The 16,491-nt window shown below is 41.4% G+C and overlaps 1 protein-coding gene and 1 long non-coding RNA gene across 2 annotated transcripts in view; one reads left to right on the plus strand and one right to left on the minus strand.

Annotated features, from left to right (window-relative positions):
• Window positions 1–208: 208 nt before the first annotated feature.
• TfAP-2 (transcription factor AP-2) overlaps window positions 209–16,491 on the plus strand; it is a 37,775-nt gene continuing 21,492 nt past the window's right edge. The window contains exons 1-2 of the mRNA XM_022831836.2: window positions 209–709; window positions 1,056–1,270. Of these exons, the coding sequence (XP_022687571.2) occupies window positions 367–709; window positions 1,056–1,270 (558 nt within the window). The 5' untranslated portion in view covers window positions 209–366. The remainder of the gene's footprint in view (window positions 710–1,055; window positions 1,271–16,491) is intronic.
• LOC147753594 (uncharacterized) lies at window positions 10,119–15,362 on the minus strand. Its single transcript, XR_015310710.1, has 3 exons — window positions 13,975–15,362; window positions 13,518–13,721; window positions 10,119–10,793 (listed from the first exon to the last, which is right to left on the minus strand). It is a non-coding gene; the product is annotated as an uncharacterized LOC147753594 (long non-coding RNA).

The raw sequence follows: 16,491 nt of genomic DNA on the forward strand, positions 1-16,491 counted from the left end.
TTGATTCTAACTCCGATGCCCTGCTGAGCTCACCAATACGGCATTTAAAAAATATTGTTAAATAAAATTAGAGAAATCGTACCTTAAATTAAATTAATATCTTATGGTCGGTTTGGCAATTAACGACGCTGAAATTTTCCATTCACAGTAACTGGTTCGATAAATTGGTACCGAATATATATAACTAGTTAGCCTGCGTGTCAATAGGGTATTGTCTAAGGTCTAAGTTTAGTCACCTTAAAAACCTAAATGTTAAACAAATCCTTGTATCGGGCCCCCGGCTAGTCTATGGCATTTTCGTACCAATACCGTATCTAGAGAGATGGCTAATTGAGAGAACTGTAGTTTTAGATGCATTGGTAATTTATGTTTCACATTTATTCTCGTTGTTGTTTATATTTTTCTTTGCAGGAACGACGAGACCTTGTATCGACGGGTGCGGGTGGTGGCGGCTTGGGCGCTGCTGCTCCTGGAGGCTTTGGAGCCCCGCGTCTTACCCCCACGTCGGATTTCCAACCGCCTTATTTTCCACCCCCGTATAATCCGTTGCCGCCTCAGCAGCAACTAGACTTTCATGGAACTCAGGATCCCTACGCGTCCCACCTGAACTCTTTACATCAGAGTTCAGCTGTTGCACAACAATACCATCAATTGCACCCGGCAGCCCAACGGACACACAATGCTGCTACGGTGCTCACTGCCACGCCAGGTGCGAAACTCGGTGCTAATGCTATTATTACTAATCAAATAAACTCTTTAGTTTTATGGGTATTTCACATTACGTAGCTGTGAATGTCAGTTATCTGAGCGATATTTGGACGGTCAATGCAGTTGACCTAAGGATCATGCTACACCACATTGAATTGTCTTGCGGTCTAGCTGACTACGTAGAGCGAGGACGTTTATAATAGCAGCAGCAGTCACAACAGAAGTTGGCAAGGAAATTTGTGTTTTTGCGCCTAAACCCTATGAATGACGCCTAAGCAGCGAATGTCTTTTATTTATTCACCAGACAATAACAACAGCAACAACAACAATATATTTTTTACCGCCAGGACGGAGACCAGAAGACGACGCCGTGTTGTTGGGCGTAGGCAGCATGGGCGGTCCCGCGGGAGGCCTTGCATACGATGGCAGAAGAGCCGACTCCAGTTACCACCGGATGGACCAGCATGACCTACTAGCAGGAATTCACCAACAAATGGACGACGGCCAAGCGTCCACGTGCTCCTCTGATAATGACAATGGAAACGGCAATGACTTCATGGAGGTGAGTGATTTCGATTCCCGTAACCATTTGCACAATCGATGCATATGTGTTTAGGACCGTCCACTAGAAACCGAGGGTCTTTTTTGTAACAAAAACTAACAATGAATAAATACGAAAACAACTCCACACAGTGTACCATTGACCCTCTACTCTGCCACATTGTTGGGCCTGTGCCTGATGCTAACGGATGTCAACCTGTATAAGAGAAGATTTAAATCGCGTCACTTGAGTACCTTGAGTAGAAGAACCATATTGAACAAAGATGAGCATCAATTTAAAAAAAAATCATTGACATTTGAATATAAAAGCTCAAAGCTTCATTTCGAAGCTCTATTTGATGCGATGGGACGACAGGTTTCCTTATTATTGCTTTGGAAAGAATCAATGCTTTATCGTTTTCAAGACACAGAATCATCTGTTTTTTAGCGCCTCTCTTCCTTTCTTTCTATTTACTGATTTCATTCTATAATGATAAGATGACGACCGTAATAGTGGGATAAATGGGTAAACTGGTAGGTTGGCAGTGAACGATACTCTTATTGTTATTGCTGCTGCAGCCCTTGATGATGGGGGCGATGGTTCGCGTGCACGCGGTTCGTACATGCTGATACCACCGATTTGTTCTTCTTTCGCTCAGTTCGTTTATGCCGAATGACTGCTGTAAATCCCAACAGCCGCTAAGGGAAGGGTAGCGCCTGCACCATTCATTCAACTAGGCTGAACTAACTGGGGTCAATGTTACGTGATATACCGCGACCGTTGAAAGCTGCAATCTTATCGTCGTTACCAAGCTACTACTTTTGCTTACACTTCAGTCTAGCTTCGCCACCTTCTCGCTATCAGCCATTGTTCCCTCTGTGCGTAAGCTCTCAATTTCTGTTTACATACGCAAGCAAAAAATAAACACTAAAAATATCACACGTTATCGCTATTTGTCGTCCGCAGCAATAATGCGCGCGATAGCGGCAATGGCAGTGATAAAAGAAATCAAACGAGAGACAGGTGTCTCTGTTCGTCTGCCCAATTTCGTCTCCAAACACCGTTCAGTCAATGTTGTTACAAGCTGCCTGTTGCCAGTGACGACGACGACGACGACGACGACGACGACGACGACGATGACGACGATGACGACGACGACGACGACGACGACGACGAGTCTTGTACGGCATTTATATTTAAAGGGTTTATAAGGAGCGGGCCTTTGGAGTCTTACCCCGTTGTGCTCGTGCATGCGATGAGCAGCAGGAACTGTAAAAGTTTATCTTTAAGTAGAACAGAGTTTCTTTCAAAATCAAATTACTTTATCATCCTACTATTTATCATTATCATATTTTCATTGGTCTTCGTTTTGCTTCTGTAAGAGCTTCACGTTTCTCTTCGGTTACTTTCGTAATCCTCTACTTGCCATATGTAAAATTTATGCAAGGAATCTATTGAAATGACATAATAATAATAATAATAATAATAAGAAGAAGAAGCACACGACGAAATATGTCAATTCCTACCTTGTCGATCAAAAACAGCGCAGTATTTTATCCTATTGAGTACACAGTCAGTCATATTGTGTAAATTCAGGCTAGTAAATAAGGAAATATTGCTAAACTGTTATACAGCAACCCTAGCTAGAAATACCTTAAAGTCCAGAACGCACTGCCTGGAAAGACGTTGGGAAATATTCGGTGAACAAAGCTGCACATACTTTCTATCTAGTTGTACATCCGTGTTCGTTACGCCAAAAAACATCAAAGAGTTAACCTCGGTGCAAACGCACCTGCTATATAAGTACATATGTGTATTAATAGCAAGAAAGCACGTTGATTTATAATGTAAAGTAGTTATCTGTGCTTTTTGGGGATCCCTGACATTGCATTTTTCTTTAAAAATTAGTTTGATAATGAATCAAATTTGTCATAGCTCCAGACGGTATTACGAACTAGAGTTACGGCGGTAACAGTGAGTGGCAAGATAATGGTGATAGGTGCTCATCAGTGGCTCCATCACGTGGCGAAACGTACTAAGTAGACATGAGCTACCAGACAGACAAGTCGGTCGGTCGGTCGGTCAGTCTGGACCAAATCGACCCGGTTCTTCCGCTGGCCGCTTGCAGCGCCTTCGACAATGGCGGCAAGTCAACGCCAGCCCGACACTGCTGGTGGCGAAGAGCAGGTCGGCCGGTAGTGGTGGCTTTCCGTGCGTCTGCGTACGCGTGTGTGTACATGTAGTGATAACGGGCCAGCGAAGGGTCCATGGAAGGGTCGTTCTGTCTCAACGCCATTTTGTTTATGACGCCGCTTGGTGTGTCGTCGTCATGATCGCAGTCGCTCTCAGTCGCTGTGCTACCTGTGCAGCCCGTTGGTATATGTTACTGCTGCTGCCCGCTGTGTTTGTGCCGGTTGCGCCGCTCAGCTGGCACGAGGCTATCGCACTGCTTCGACTGTTGGCGGCACGACTCGCATCATCCCTATTGGTGCCCAAGACCGAAAAGGCTCTTCCTTCGTAGGACAGCTTCGTAAATTAATGTGAATCGCCCAGAATTAGACACGAGACATCGATGTCGGCTCGGAAACGAATTCTTTTCCTCTGGAGTCGTCGTTGCTGGTGACTTCGTTTCGTTCTCCGTGGCCGATCTGATCTCATCTCTGATTTCTGACTATCGACAACAAGCTAGCTTCTTCCTCCCTTCTTTTTCCTACCACTTTGGGTCATACACACACATATATATATATATATATACACTGCAAATGACTTTAACCTAGGTGTCAGCCTCTTGTTATAATACACTACGCTGAATCCAGCATTCATCTTACAAGTAGTACAATATATGAACAATAATATATATATTTTTTATTCATGTTAGACTGAAAAGTATGAAAAAGCCCCTTAGAGCAGCATATTAGCAAGTCTCGCTAAGCCAAAAATATGGGGCTGTAGATAACTTGGTTCTCACATACATTTATTTGTTGTGAAAGAGGGTTAGCTTTACTTACACCTGAAATAGTACATCGGGGAGACGAATCAGGATAAAATGAAGAATACGGCCAATAACTCGATCCGAAAGCGGGCTAAAAATCGCTACTTTGCCGTAGCATTGATCGTTCCAGTCCTTTCATCTAGAAGCCCTGCCAATTTCTCTTATGAGTAAAATAGCATCGTACGCGGTACTTAGGTACGTGTGCTGAGTATAAAGCCGTTTATGATTAAAACTTAATTAAAATTTAACTTCATAAACATAGTGTTGAGATGGATCATCCTGGACATACATAAAACTGGTGCTTGTTCCTCACCCCAGAGCTTGTAATGGTACGATATGTACAATCTAGCGTAATAGCCCTCATACGAAGTTGTCCAACATATTGGTTGCACTTCGACTGCCTCAATTGCCCCTTTTCTACGGTCCATTTTGGAAGACAGATCAATTATAATATAGGGAATCAGGCCACCTAGCAGTAGGCCAACATACTCGTATTCGACATTAGGAAGGTCCATTTGAATCAGGATAGAGTGTCAATTTCATCATGTTATTACACATGTAGCATATACCGATCAATAAAAGTAAGTTTTATTTGGGTTTGTTAACGCTGCCGTTCATAACTGCAATTTACGTCAAATACGATTTTATTCAAAGGGAGATTATATTCCGGGTGTCGTTTTTACGTTTGTCTAGTAGAATAGTACATATTTCTAACTAGTGGTTTAGATTCTGATATTGTGCGTTGGCCCGAATCTTGAAATTTGAGGTCGTCAATTATATACGGGCATAGCAGACGATATTTGATCTAAAACTAATCTACGAATAACTTATCCACTAATAATTGTTATCAAAGAGCAATTAACTTTTTTAACAAACCTACGAACTTGAATTGAATATATCGGACCACACTGTGACAGCTAACTGTAACGGAGCGCAAAAACGTCCTAAATATTTGAAGTGTGAATCTGCGAAACCTCTCAATGAATTTACGAGTAAGCCTTCTATGGCAAGCATAAAAAGCTTTTCTCCAAGCTATGGAACCTACAAAAGCCCTAGTTATCGTCTACCAGGAGGCACTTCACAATTAACGAATGAATCGCTTTCAAACAACCATACGATATAAACTGGTTCCGTGTTTAGGCTTTCATATGATGAACGACTATCTTACAAAGCCTTTTTCAGCCATGTAAACAAATGGAGTTGCCACAGCTTAGGCTTATTAAGTCTGACTGAGATAATAGATCTCGCCGCATTTCGAGGAAGTGACAACCGTCCATATTAGATTTCACACATTACCTATGTCCTATGGGAGCTTGTTATCGTGCTACGAACTAAGTTTTGCCCCATGGGGCTAGGAGGCTATTTAATTAAGATCGTATTCCATAAAAGCTAGCCAGCCGATATAAAAATAAAATCAACACCAGCTCAATGAGCATGCTTTCGCTTCCGTTACTAGTAGGTTCACTAAAAGTTCTAGGGCACTATTTATATAGAACTATCCGAAAGCCGAAAGAGTATAAAAAAAAATATCTTCAACAGTGAATATACTGCACTTTTGAAATCTTTGTTACCGTAGCTCGTTGCTGATTATGGTCCATAAAGGGCTACATATGTAAAGAGACATGCAGTAGATTAAAGGTTACATTACAGTTTCCTTCGTCTCATCGAACGGAGTGCTGATAGAGACTCTGCTCATAGCAACAACGGTTGGACCATTCTCGCTACGCTTTCTAACTGTACAGTTAGTAGACTGCAAGAAATATGTAAGCCTCTTTAAAAGGACGGAAAAAATTAGTTAATTATTCGTTTAGTATTGATGGATACTAAAAAATAATAATAATAATCTAATTATACATACGTGTATTGTACGTATGAATACATAATGAGTTTAACTCGAAAATATATATGTATATTTTACTATCCTCTAAATATCAATTGGATACTATCACAGCTGTGCATCATGAATATAAAATACACATATTTTACTTATCACCGTTAGTGGCAGAAGACTTATTCCTCCGTCTGTTCTCATTTTAGTCGTTTTCTACGTGCGCTTCATATTGGAGATAGATTCCCCACATTAGTATACCCGCCTGCTGCTAGGGACATCATTTCTGTTGAAACTGCTTCTTTGATTCTCTTAAACATACTCCTCTCTCTCTCCCTGTATATATAGACTTTTTTTTTTATATGTGAAGTCCTCAGAGAGATTCTAAGACTCAAGAGGCAGATGATGGTGGCGGCGTGGCTCGGCCATACCAACAGAATCAGCAGCGTGGCGATAGCGGTAGCAGCGACGGTTGTAAAGCTTGTGACCTCTTTTGCCTCTAGCGGCAATCACTTTTGTCTTCAGTTACTTCAGTTTGTCTCATCGAAATTTCGGCATCATAAAATACAGTCCTGATTACCACGACAGCGATGATAATGATACCAATGCTGCTGGAGATCCATTATCGTTTTCGGCTACTACCGCAATTATTGCTTTACCTTTTACTTTTATAAAGTTGATTTAATTTGTTTCTATGTAAATAAAATTATATATGCATGCATAAAAATGAACTGTTTATTAAGATCACCGCTGACCACTTATATGTGAATGCTCGTTAGTAACAGAGGCAGCCATTTTTGAAAAAAAGGCTTGTATCGTTTAACTCTAGAGTCCTCGTAGGAAGAAGCTCAAACGCATTTTGTTACTTCTACAGCTTTTTGAATTAGATAGAAAGTTAAATACTAGAGTTCTCGAGTTGAATACAATTTAAATTAGGCGAAATTCAGCGATCCCGACTAAAGAATTACTTCGGGCCGCTGACCGCAAATACAAATGTTCCGCTAGATATTCCGTTTCATTGCATGCAATACCTGTACACGTGAACAGGCAAAACTTCCCCTTTATACGACAGGTTCGTCGGAAAAATTACTAAGTGTCAGCTGAATAGGTTAACACACAACGGTATGGTACGGCTTGTCCAAGCAGCTGTTTACCGTCCCACGACCTACAGATTAAATAATCGTCTGTTTCATAGAACGTAACCCTCATTCTATCGCAAAGTACAACGATCTTTTTTATCATAGCCTACGAAACGGGCAATGAACAGTACAGGTAAATCTGTTTCTGTCAATCGCAATTAGTTGTTGGATGGATTTTAACAAGTTCGTTCGTCCGTGGAATGAATTTTTCCCTGTCCGTGACTGTGCTTTTATGTAGCAATAACAGTTGTAATTACAATTATTTATACAGGTAGCGAAGTAAACAAATGAACAAAAACAGAGAAAAAGGCACAGTCTTTCACAGAAGCTCAAATCAATGCACATGCTTATAAAAAATTTAAAAGTAAAGCATAGAAGCATGCGCCTAGAACAAAAACCATCTCAAAAATCGCCCTTTAACTAGAAATTTTTCTTATCGGCTTAGCGTCTCTGAACGCTGTTTTTGCAAATGGATGCCGGAGCGATTCGTAATTATTGGTATCTTTTAATTGACCATTACAAGATAAAGGGTTAGGCCTGGATAAATTATTTGACTGTCCGATCCAATATAGGAGAACGGTGTCCCGCTCAAATAATTTATTGTCGTCGTATGTCATTATAAACGAAAGAAACAGAATGATTAGCAAAAAATCTTAGCGAGGAGTGCGCGAGGCCTATAGCTGGGAAAGGGTGAACAAACAATCGCGACAAAAAAGGTCCATGATTTGGAATGAAGACAAAGAGCCTCAAAAGGAAGGAGCGGACGAAGCTAGTTCTAAATATTTAATGTTGCATGCATAGGCATAGGATTTACAAGATGAAAAAATGAACTTAATTAAATAAGATCTTAGCGTTAATCTTTCAAAGTATTCCTGTAGATCTAGAATCGCATCAAAGCAAGCTTTATCGTGCACTGAACACTCGATTAATGGGTCAATTCATATTATTTTTTGGTGACCTCTGCACATTGTGAGTTTTCCCGGCATACTACGCGTGATACGGATGTGTATGACTCTTATGTATACACAAGTGTGTATACGTATCTGTCACATGAATTGTACAATGGACGAATGACTGAATGATGACCTATGGATGAATGGTGATTGCATTGAATAGTGTTAGCACACTTCCGTGCAGCAGATCGCTGTTGAGGACCCAACAAGAACTTCTTTAGCGCAGAAGATGGACCAAACAAATGCCATTATCGACTAAGTCTGTCTTACCATGAGCACAGATAGTTGAAGTCAATCAATGATGAGCGAACACCCTACATCGCCATATTAAGCATCAGCTGTAGTTATAAGCACTCACACGCACACACTTACATACAAGCAGACGCATTACACCGTGCGTTCAGCGCCTCTAGGACGGTCCTTCCGAACCTTGGTGATGTATTTTGGTTCTTTCTATGCTCGCATTCATTTGTCAGGTTTGCACTTGCGCATCGAACTGTCAAGCTTCTTCGTCACCGTCATGAAGAGCACAAAAATATATACGATTTTTGCACTCCCTGCCCGGTGACCAGCAATGAATGATAAAGGAGCTCCACTTGTCTATCTATATGTAGTTCTTGAATGTGGTGATAATGACGCTAATATTGTTGTTGTTGTTGCTGATGGTAACTCGTGATGGACCTCATCACGCGACTGACCAACCAGGCGAACTCATGGTCAGTTGTTCGATAGTCTAAACAGGCGACTTCATCATTCAAATCGGACCAATCCGCGTCATCACCGAAACAAAAGGAAAAGCCTGGGTAAACAGAGAGTGTAGCACCATGCTGGTGGCTTCACTTACCCTACCTTTTGATAGATTTGCTGCCATTACCATTCCCACGAAGAAACATACAAATTGCGTCAAACAACATATCCCATACTAAAGTATAGACTTCAATCGACAACTTGCAGTTAATTATTTCGGCTTAATGAGTCTCTGCGTAACTACCTTTTTTTGTAAGAGCTTTGTAAAATTTGGTAATAAAAACACAGATCTTAAATTATATATATATATATATAATGTGACCTAAGGGTCAAAGCGTATTTTGGAAAAATCAAGGAGCAAACCAGCTTTCAATTGAATTTAATCGAAAATCACTTCTATTAGCACAAAGAACGATCTTAGTGAAGACAGTTAAGAAGGTTCGTGATACGTGCAAGGGCAAACAATCGCACCTTCATATAATACCGGATATACAGGGGAGGACCATACTCTTGAATCCACCGGTTTATGCGCTGCAGAATCGGTGTCCATAATGGCTTACCTGTTTGTCATATTATTTAGTGTGAACGCTAGAGACGTTTGGTAAAAATGATTCTTTGAGGTTGATTTCAAAATGCAACTACTCTGATCTTTTAAAAGTGAGGTAAGAGGAGACAAATGCGTAATAATGGTATCAAAGGAGTGACATCATTTAAAGGTTTGCAAAAAAATACTTTTCACACTTTTAAGCATTTTTGTCCTTGAAACTGAGGCTTTGCCACAGGCAAAAAATACACAGAATTGTATAAAATATATGAATGGTGGGATGAACGGTTTGGCCAATTTGCCCGTGGAGTTGGTAAGACAAACGACGTGATAACTAAAAAAAAAAAAAACAATGTCCCTATTAGTGGACGCTTTGCGAGGGGCAAGACAAATTTCTTACAAAATTGACTGCCTATTCCCACGCTTCCTCTGGATTGTAGTAGTGAAAGTTTGGTGTTTTAACACACATCATAGGACGATCGAAGCCCAGTTGACATCCGTGTACCCTTCGTAGCGAGATACTATTTTGCCGTCTGCGGGGTCCCAATGCATTTCCACACCGATAGACATATCGGTGGCATATTTAGCGTCAGTGTAGATACTGCTTGATATATGGAACAGTTCTTTGAGCACATGATACAGTTAATGTTTCGTATAAGGAAACGCTATACGGTAAGATCTCGTATGTGAGTTTATAAATCATTCAAATCTAAATTTATTCCTACATATTATGAATTGTATCGTAATAATTAATTAACACTTTAAACCGTGAACGTGAATTAGCTCAATTCTATTTTACTTATTTTATAAATGGAAACAGCTCACACGAGTGGCACGTTTATTTCTGGAAAACATGATCAGAGAAATCATCTTGTGTGAACCCCTTTTATGTTCAGCGTTCAATCAACTACAAAGCAAATAATCTACGCTTTTCGTCAACCCCAATTTTGTAGATAGATCTACTATAAAATAACACATAACTCATACGTGCAAAGAGAGGTAATAATGATCTGTTCAGGTATGGCAATAAACGAGAAGGCGGCAATTCAGGTGCGCCTTTCGTGCTTATTAAACGACCCGGTCTCTACCCCATACAGAACTCTTCCACTGGTTTTCACAGCTTTCCTTCATTGAGTGGCCGCATTTGCCATTGCTGATGAACCGGCAAATGAAGACAATCTGAAGACGGCCACAACAACAGCGATCACCTCCATCTTTCACCACCGCTGAAGTCTCTCGATAGTTGCGCTATTATTTTTATATCAGAAGAAGTGGTTTAAGCTTCGTTTCGTGTGATGCTCCAGCGTGTATGTTTCCAGACGTAAGCTCTCAATCAGATGGCTGTAAGTTTTTTGGAAGAATGGTCCTATTATGTTAAAATTAGTATGAATGAAAAACTCCTTCGCAGTATAAAGCAAAATTGTAGCATTGTCGTACAGGGTGTTTGTCACATAACCGACTATCAATGTTCAAGCTGGCTATAAACAGATAAACGGAATGGGTTCTATGAAGAGGCCGTAATATTGCTTCAACGTATTTCGAAGAGATAGTAGATCTTCAACAAAAGCACTAACATTTAAATTTGAAATGAACGAAAGCTCTAACGCTTCTATGACTATCGGAATCAACGATGCCTTCACCTTAGTGATACAAAATCAGCAGTTATAGCTAAGAAATAATTCTATGAAAAATAGTGCGAGTGATCTGACAGCGGATGCAGAACTTTTACGGAAACCTTCTAGACGGTTCCGATTGTCGACTCTATTATATATTGTCGGACGCATATGCGGTAACGGTTCAACTAAATGCCTGTCTTTGACCCATTATTTTAGGTTCGTTGTTGAAATATCTATGCTTATCAGAACGTGTATCTATATAACTTAAAGTTCGAGCGTAAAAAGACGAACGTATTTAGTTGTCTCGATTTGATATGTGGCGTTGTCTAAAATTTAGTAACGCCGGGACCGTCTGTCGGTATTATGCCGTCGTTAAGCGCAAGTATTATATTATACAAGCCGGCAAAACAACGTCCCTAGTACGTCTATTGTATTAAACAACGGAATCAAGCTCGTATCGCTAATACCTCTGTGTATACGTACATATAAATGGCGGTGGAGGCAGCAATATCAGCCGCGCCATCATCTCCAGACGCTGGCCGAGTTCGAGCAGGCAGGAGAGAGAGGGAGAGAGAGAGGGCTATTGAGACATTAATAAATGGGCGCAATTAATCATAAATTGCGCTCGTCCTGATGTTATTAGACATATATTTTCAAATGCACACTTATACGGATTTGTGGTGCGCTTGTTTTGGAATGTGACCGTGTGCTAATATGGTAAGCATCCGCACCTAACAACTGCCTCCCCTTTCCCCGACTCGCCCTTTCTCTTTGTTTATGCTTGACACAGCCGTTTGGCTGTCCCTGTATCCATACGCCTCCGTGTATGCGTGCGTCAAAGTCTATATGTTTGTATAGTATCTGTATTACAACATAGCGTGATAAGTTGATGACCAGGAATATCGCTGCTGTTTCGTTGCACTTGGCTCGGCCGTTATTGAGAGTATGAAAGACAACAACGAAAATAGCATGATTCAGACCCAGCGGCGCGACCGGCAATGAGAGCAACGCTGTCTGGGGACGAAGCCAGATATCGGCGCCGGTGCCGCGGCCATCTCATGGCAGCAGCAGCAGTAAATGAACAGCACTTCCACATCCACAGCAGCGGCATCTAAAGGCCTAGATACGCAAATTGAGTTTTTGATACTATTACTACAACTGCAGCTACCGCTTCTACTGTTGGTATAAAGCAACTAAACAGTATTCCGAAAAACGTTTGGCGAACAACGACGGCTGACAATACGAAACCCACTGTCGCAAGCGGCAGCGACTGCCGCTTCTGCGACATTATCTTCGCCACGTCCTGAGTCGCACGTTTATATTACACGTAAACTATGCATACTCACTAACATACCGACTGAGCTCATAGAATTGCACGGAACTTGATTAGTGAAAGCAAGGAATTATAGGCGATAACTCTTCTAATCTTATAGAATTACCAAATGGAAAATGGGATCTGATTCTCAACTAGAGCCTGTCAACAACATAATGTCAAGGTAGAATTGGACAAATGCTAGGATTTTTTTTCATCTTCATGCTGCCGTCGCTGTAGTAGAACGGTGAGCTTTAACTGGCTTCGTAAAAACGTGTTTTATTATCAAAGATTCAGTAGAGTAACTTGCCACCGCTCTGGCTAGAATGACACCCAAATTCTCGCTTCTATTCTCCACAATTGTTCCATAGTTACTGCGGAGGCTTCCGATACTGAAATATCGAAGGATCCACGCGGTCTAAATTGGGAAAGTTTCAATAAGGAATTTTATGCCTTTACTAATGAAACATCTGCGAGTGCTAAATTGATATCCAAAACTTAAACCTGCTCATTGATGTAAACTGTCGTCGAAATCATTGAAAGAAGCTTAGAATTTAATTCAAGAATCGTACCCGCCTGTCACGGTCAGTCCCGACTATGAAGATCTTGCTTTACTTAGATTACTTGGAATCATGCTCGCTCGATATTTCTAAAACCGTTATTCCCTATTGGATTTAAAATTAACCGTTATCCTATACTAACAGTTTTAAGTTACAAGGATAGAAAATTTCAGCTATTTATCTACTGTCGGGTAGGTATCGACCCTGTCTGGTCAAGCTCACTTCAATGCAAATAAGGAAAGTTTCAGAACGAAAACGCAGGTTCGATTGTATGTGTTGTTGGCGGGACATTAGAAAGCGACCGCCGACCTCTTTCAACCAACATTTTGAATATTTATATGATAAAAACCTTTAAATTGTCGATCGAGTGTTGTAGCATCCTGTAAACCATATATGTACACGCTCTGATAAGCGATGATATCTGTCACGTACAACTGGGGCAATGTTATTACACCTAATAGGAGTTCGGGCAAGTTCAGATAAACGCAAGCGCTGTCAAGCATGAATGTGATTCTATTTGTACAGAAAAATTTAGAAATATTAAACGCAGCAAAAGCCAAATCACAGATTAACTTACAGAGGAAACAGTTGCGCTCTAATGGTAGCAACAATGAGTGATCATGTATATATATGTACTGCGCGTTCAGATGTTTCGGCCGTTGTCCTTCCAGGTCATCTATATTGATGGCCCTTTCATTGCATATCTTTCGACCAAACGAAAACGTAATTAAGTTGTCTGCGAGGTCCTCCGAAGAAATTGCTGATAAGTAGGTTGAAGTCGCTATATAGGCAACGGTAGTAACGATGCACCGGTTACTGAATTGTCAAAAAACAATTAGCGACTAACGACGAAGCACAGATGGCAAAAAGTAAACACAACAGCAGCTACAGATTCGATCTACTTTGGTCGTAATTAATGCGGCCTGTTTTATCAAAATTAAACTGTGACGACACATAAAGTAAAACAATAATGATAATCAACAAGAAAAAAAAAGTCTATGTATGTTCTTTTTGGGCAACTTGCTTACGAGCACCTGAGTATCCAATCCCGAACCTTGAGGAACCACAAATACCCTAAATACTGTTAAATTACTGATCATCATTACTATGCTGGTTATGCTTGCAAAAACAGTGTAGAAATGACTAGAAACAAGCACTGGCACAAATGATTTCTTAAAAGATGATTTGCTCCAAGTAGTACGTCAATCGATTCGATGGTTCTGTTTAACCACAGAAACAGCGGCAGCAAAGGACGCAAAGTTGCTTATCTTAGACAGAGCGCTTCCCAAGATAGCAGGATAGCCTTCTAAGTATGACAATAGTCGTTGCATCGACAGCTTTTTACCATGCTGATTGTCTTTCCATTGGGAATGGTCCTCCTTCTCTCTGTGCCTACCCCCTTCGTAAGGGTACTGCTACTCGTATCGTAACCTCTAGGCCAGATTCTAAATATGAACTCAAAGTAACTGGTAACTAATGCCATTGAAGCGTTCAACACGACAACTAAATAAGAACGGGATCGTTAGCTTCCTATTTCTTTTGGGATAAAAGTATAAGGGCTGAGTCATTTTTGTGTAGACTGTTGTGGAACTGCTAAATGTCAATAAAGCGGCCAACCAGCGAACCTTGTTTTGGTCGAATAACGTTTAAGCGCAGGCTTCGAAAGAATTATTTGGAAGACGACAAAGTTGCAGTAGTTCCGGAATCGTAGATATCATCATCGGTTTTGGCAGCGTGTCCGCCGGCATTAGTCGCGGCGGTTGTTCTAGCACAATCGTCAAATACAAGATATTTGTATACAGTGCAATACTCAATCATGGTTATCATAGCCTTGCGGCTGGCTTTAGCTGTCGCTATTATTATTAGCCTGCCAGCAGCAGCGAGATAGCTCAGCGAACACTACATGGGAATCTGGGCTATTGGTGCAAGACACACGGGGGGTTTCGGCTCCTGCTTCAGCCCCAAGTCCGGCCGTCGGAGGCGACGATCTGCGGCTGGAAATGGGGCATCCGCCAATAAAAGGCGCGCGTCAACAATAACATGCGATAATTCTCCTGGCGACAGCAGTGGTAGCAGCAGTGTGAGGAAGTATTGTGCCGCTAATTAGCGTAGAGGCGTACGGATGGCCATACGCGAACCGTCATCACCACATAATCGAACTGCTTCTCGGCAAAAACATCGTCGCCGAATGGTAACCGACAGCAACGGCAGCGTTACTTGCCTTCATTCATAAATTTCATTCTTGCCGTTCGTTGGAGGCGTGGCGCTACTGTCGCTGCGCGTGTCGGCAACAGGCCATGGGATAAAGGGACATAGAGCCATCCAAACGTGCTACAGTGGATTAGCTACTTATTGCGATTATGACTTGTCTCAGACGCGCCGCTGGCTCGCTGCGATGGCGTCGAACGATTTTAAAATTAGCCGCGTTGCGGTTATGTCAGTTACAGCTAATGCATAACGACGATGCATCGAGTCTCGTGTCAACAGGCCCTCTTCCATATCGAAAACAAGCAATATTATTTAAGCGACAAAGTCGTTAGTCACCATGATGATGATGCTTACGCGAGCACAGTTCGCGTCGTACGAAGTGCGACGCTTCGGCTCCAATCAGATGTATCGGCCAGTCAGAAAACCATCATTGAAACAGTACAAATTAGAAGATAGACATTACACGTTCAAGCTCTTCCCTAGTTCCTTTATAAAGCATTGTCAGATAGTGTGTACTGCACAAAAATACATCAGAGTAATAAAAAGGCCTAAATGTATTCTACAATACGACGTGCGGCGAGTTTCGCGCGTAGAGGCTTGGTCATTTATGCTTCGAACTTAGACCAGTAATAGAGAAATCGTACACGTGACACCTTATGTCACATTAAGTCGCGATCGTAGTATCGATTCGTTTCAGCTAGATACAGTATTATATCTGACTAGATAAAGTATCCGAATTTAGTCATTGCCAAGGTAGAAATGCCATAAAGCATTTCTAAATCCTATTTAGGGTTGACAATAAACGGCAATAGCACGGAAAGTCCACGTCGGGTAGAAGTTCACTGTCTGGAAAGCAATGAATAACGCGACAAAGGGCTAAGTGTATACTTATTGGTTTGTGGAGTCAATGTGCGTTCTGTTGTCGTATTAGATTGACATACAGGACGCGCTGGCCGGCGGGCTGAAACGCACCTTGGGCCCAATGATGATATTCGAGGATGTCCAATTGGCGACGGTCAGGACGCCACGAAGGCCATTGCAATCAGTGACTTCGTCCTTACAGTAGCCATTATCTACATAAGTGCAAAGCTCGTTAATAGTTTTTGCGAAACTAGAGATTCTATAGCGGCACACACACCAACTGACTAGCTGCTACTATCTAAGTTAAGGAAACCCTGTGCTACTTTGTACTTAGGTGATAGAATCAACAGCATGAACAGAGCTTCGTTCACAGGCCGTTTCAACTACCGCCACTTATAATTCGGTTACGGTGACATATTAATACATCGAAATGGTATCTACCGGCAAATCTGCAATCGTGCTATCCATTAAAAATATGTGTG

The sequence above is a fragment of the Varroa jacobsoni genome, unplaced genomic scaffold, assembly GCF_002532875.2.
Source record: "Varroa jacobsoni isolate VJ856 unplaced genomic scaffold, vjacob_1.0 scaffold_357, whole genome shotgun sequence".
Lineage (NCBI taxonomy): Eukaryota > Metazoa > Arthropoda > Arachnida > Mesostigmata > Varroidae > Varroa > Varroa jacobsoni.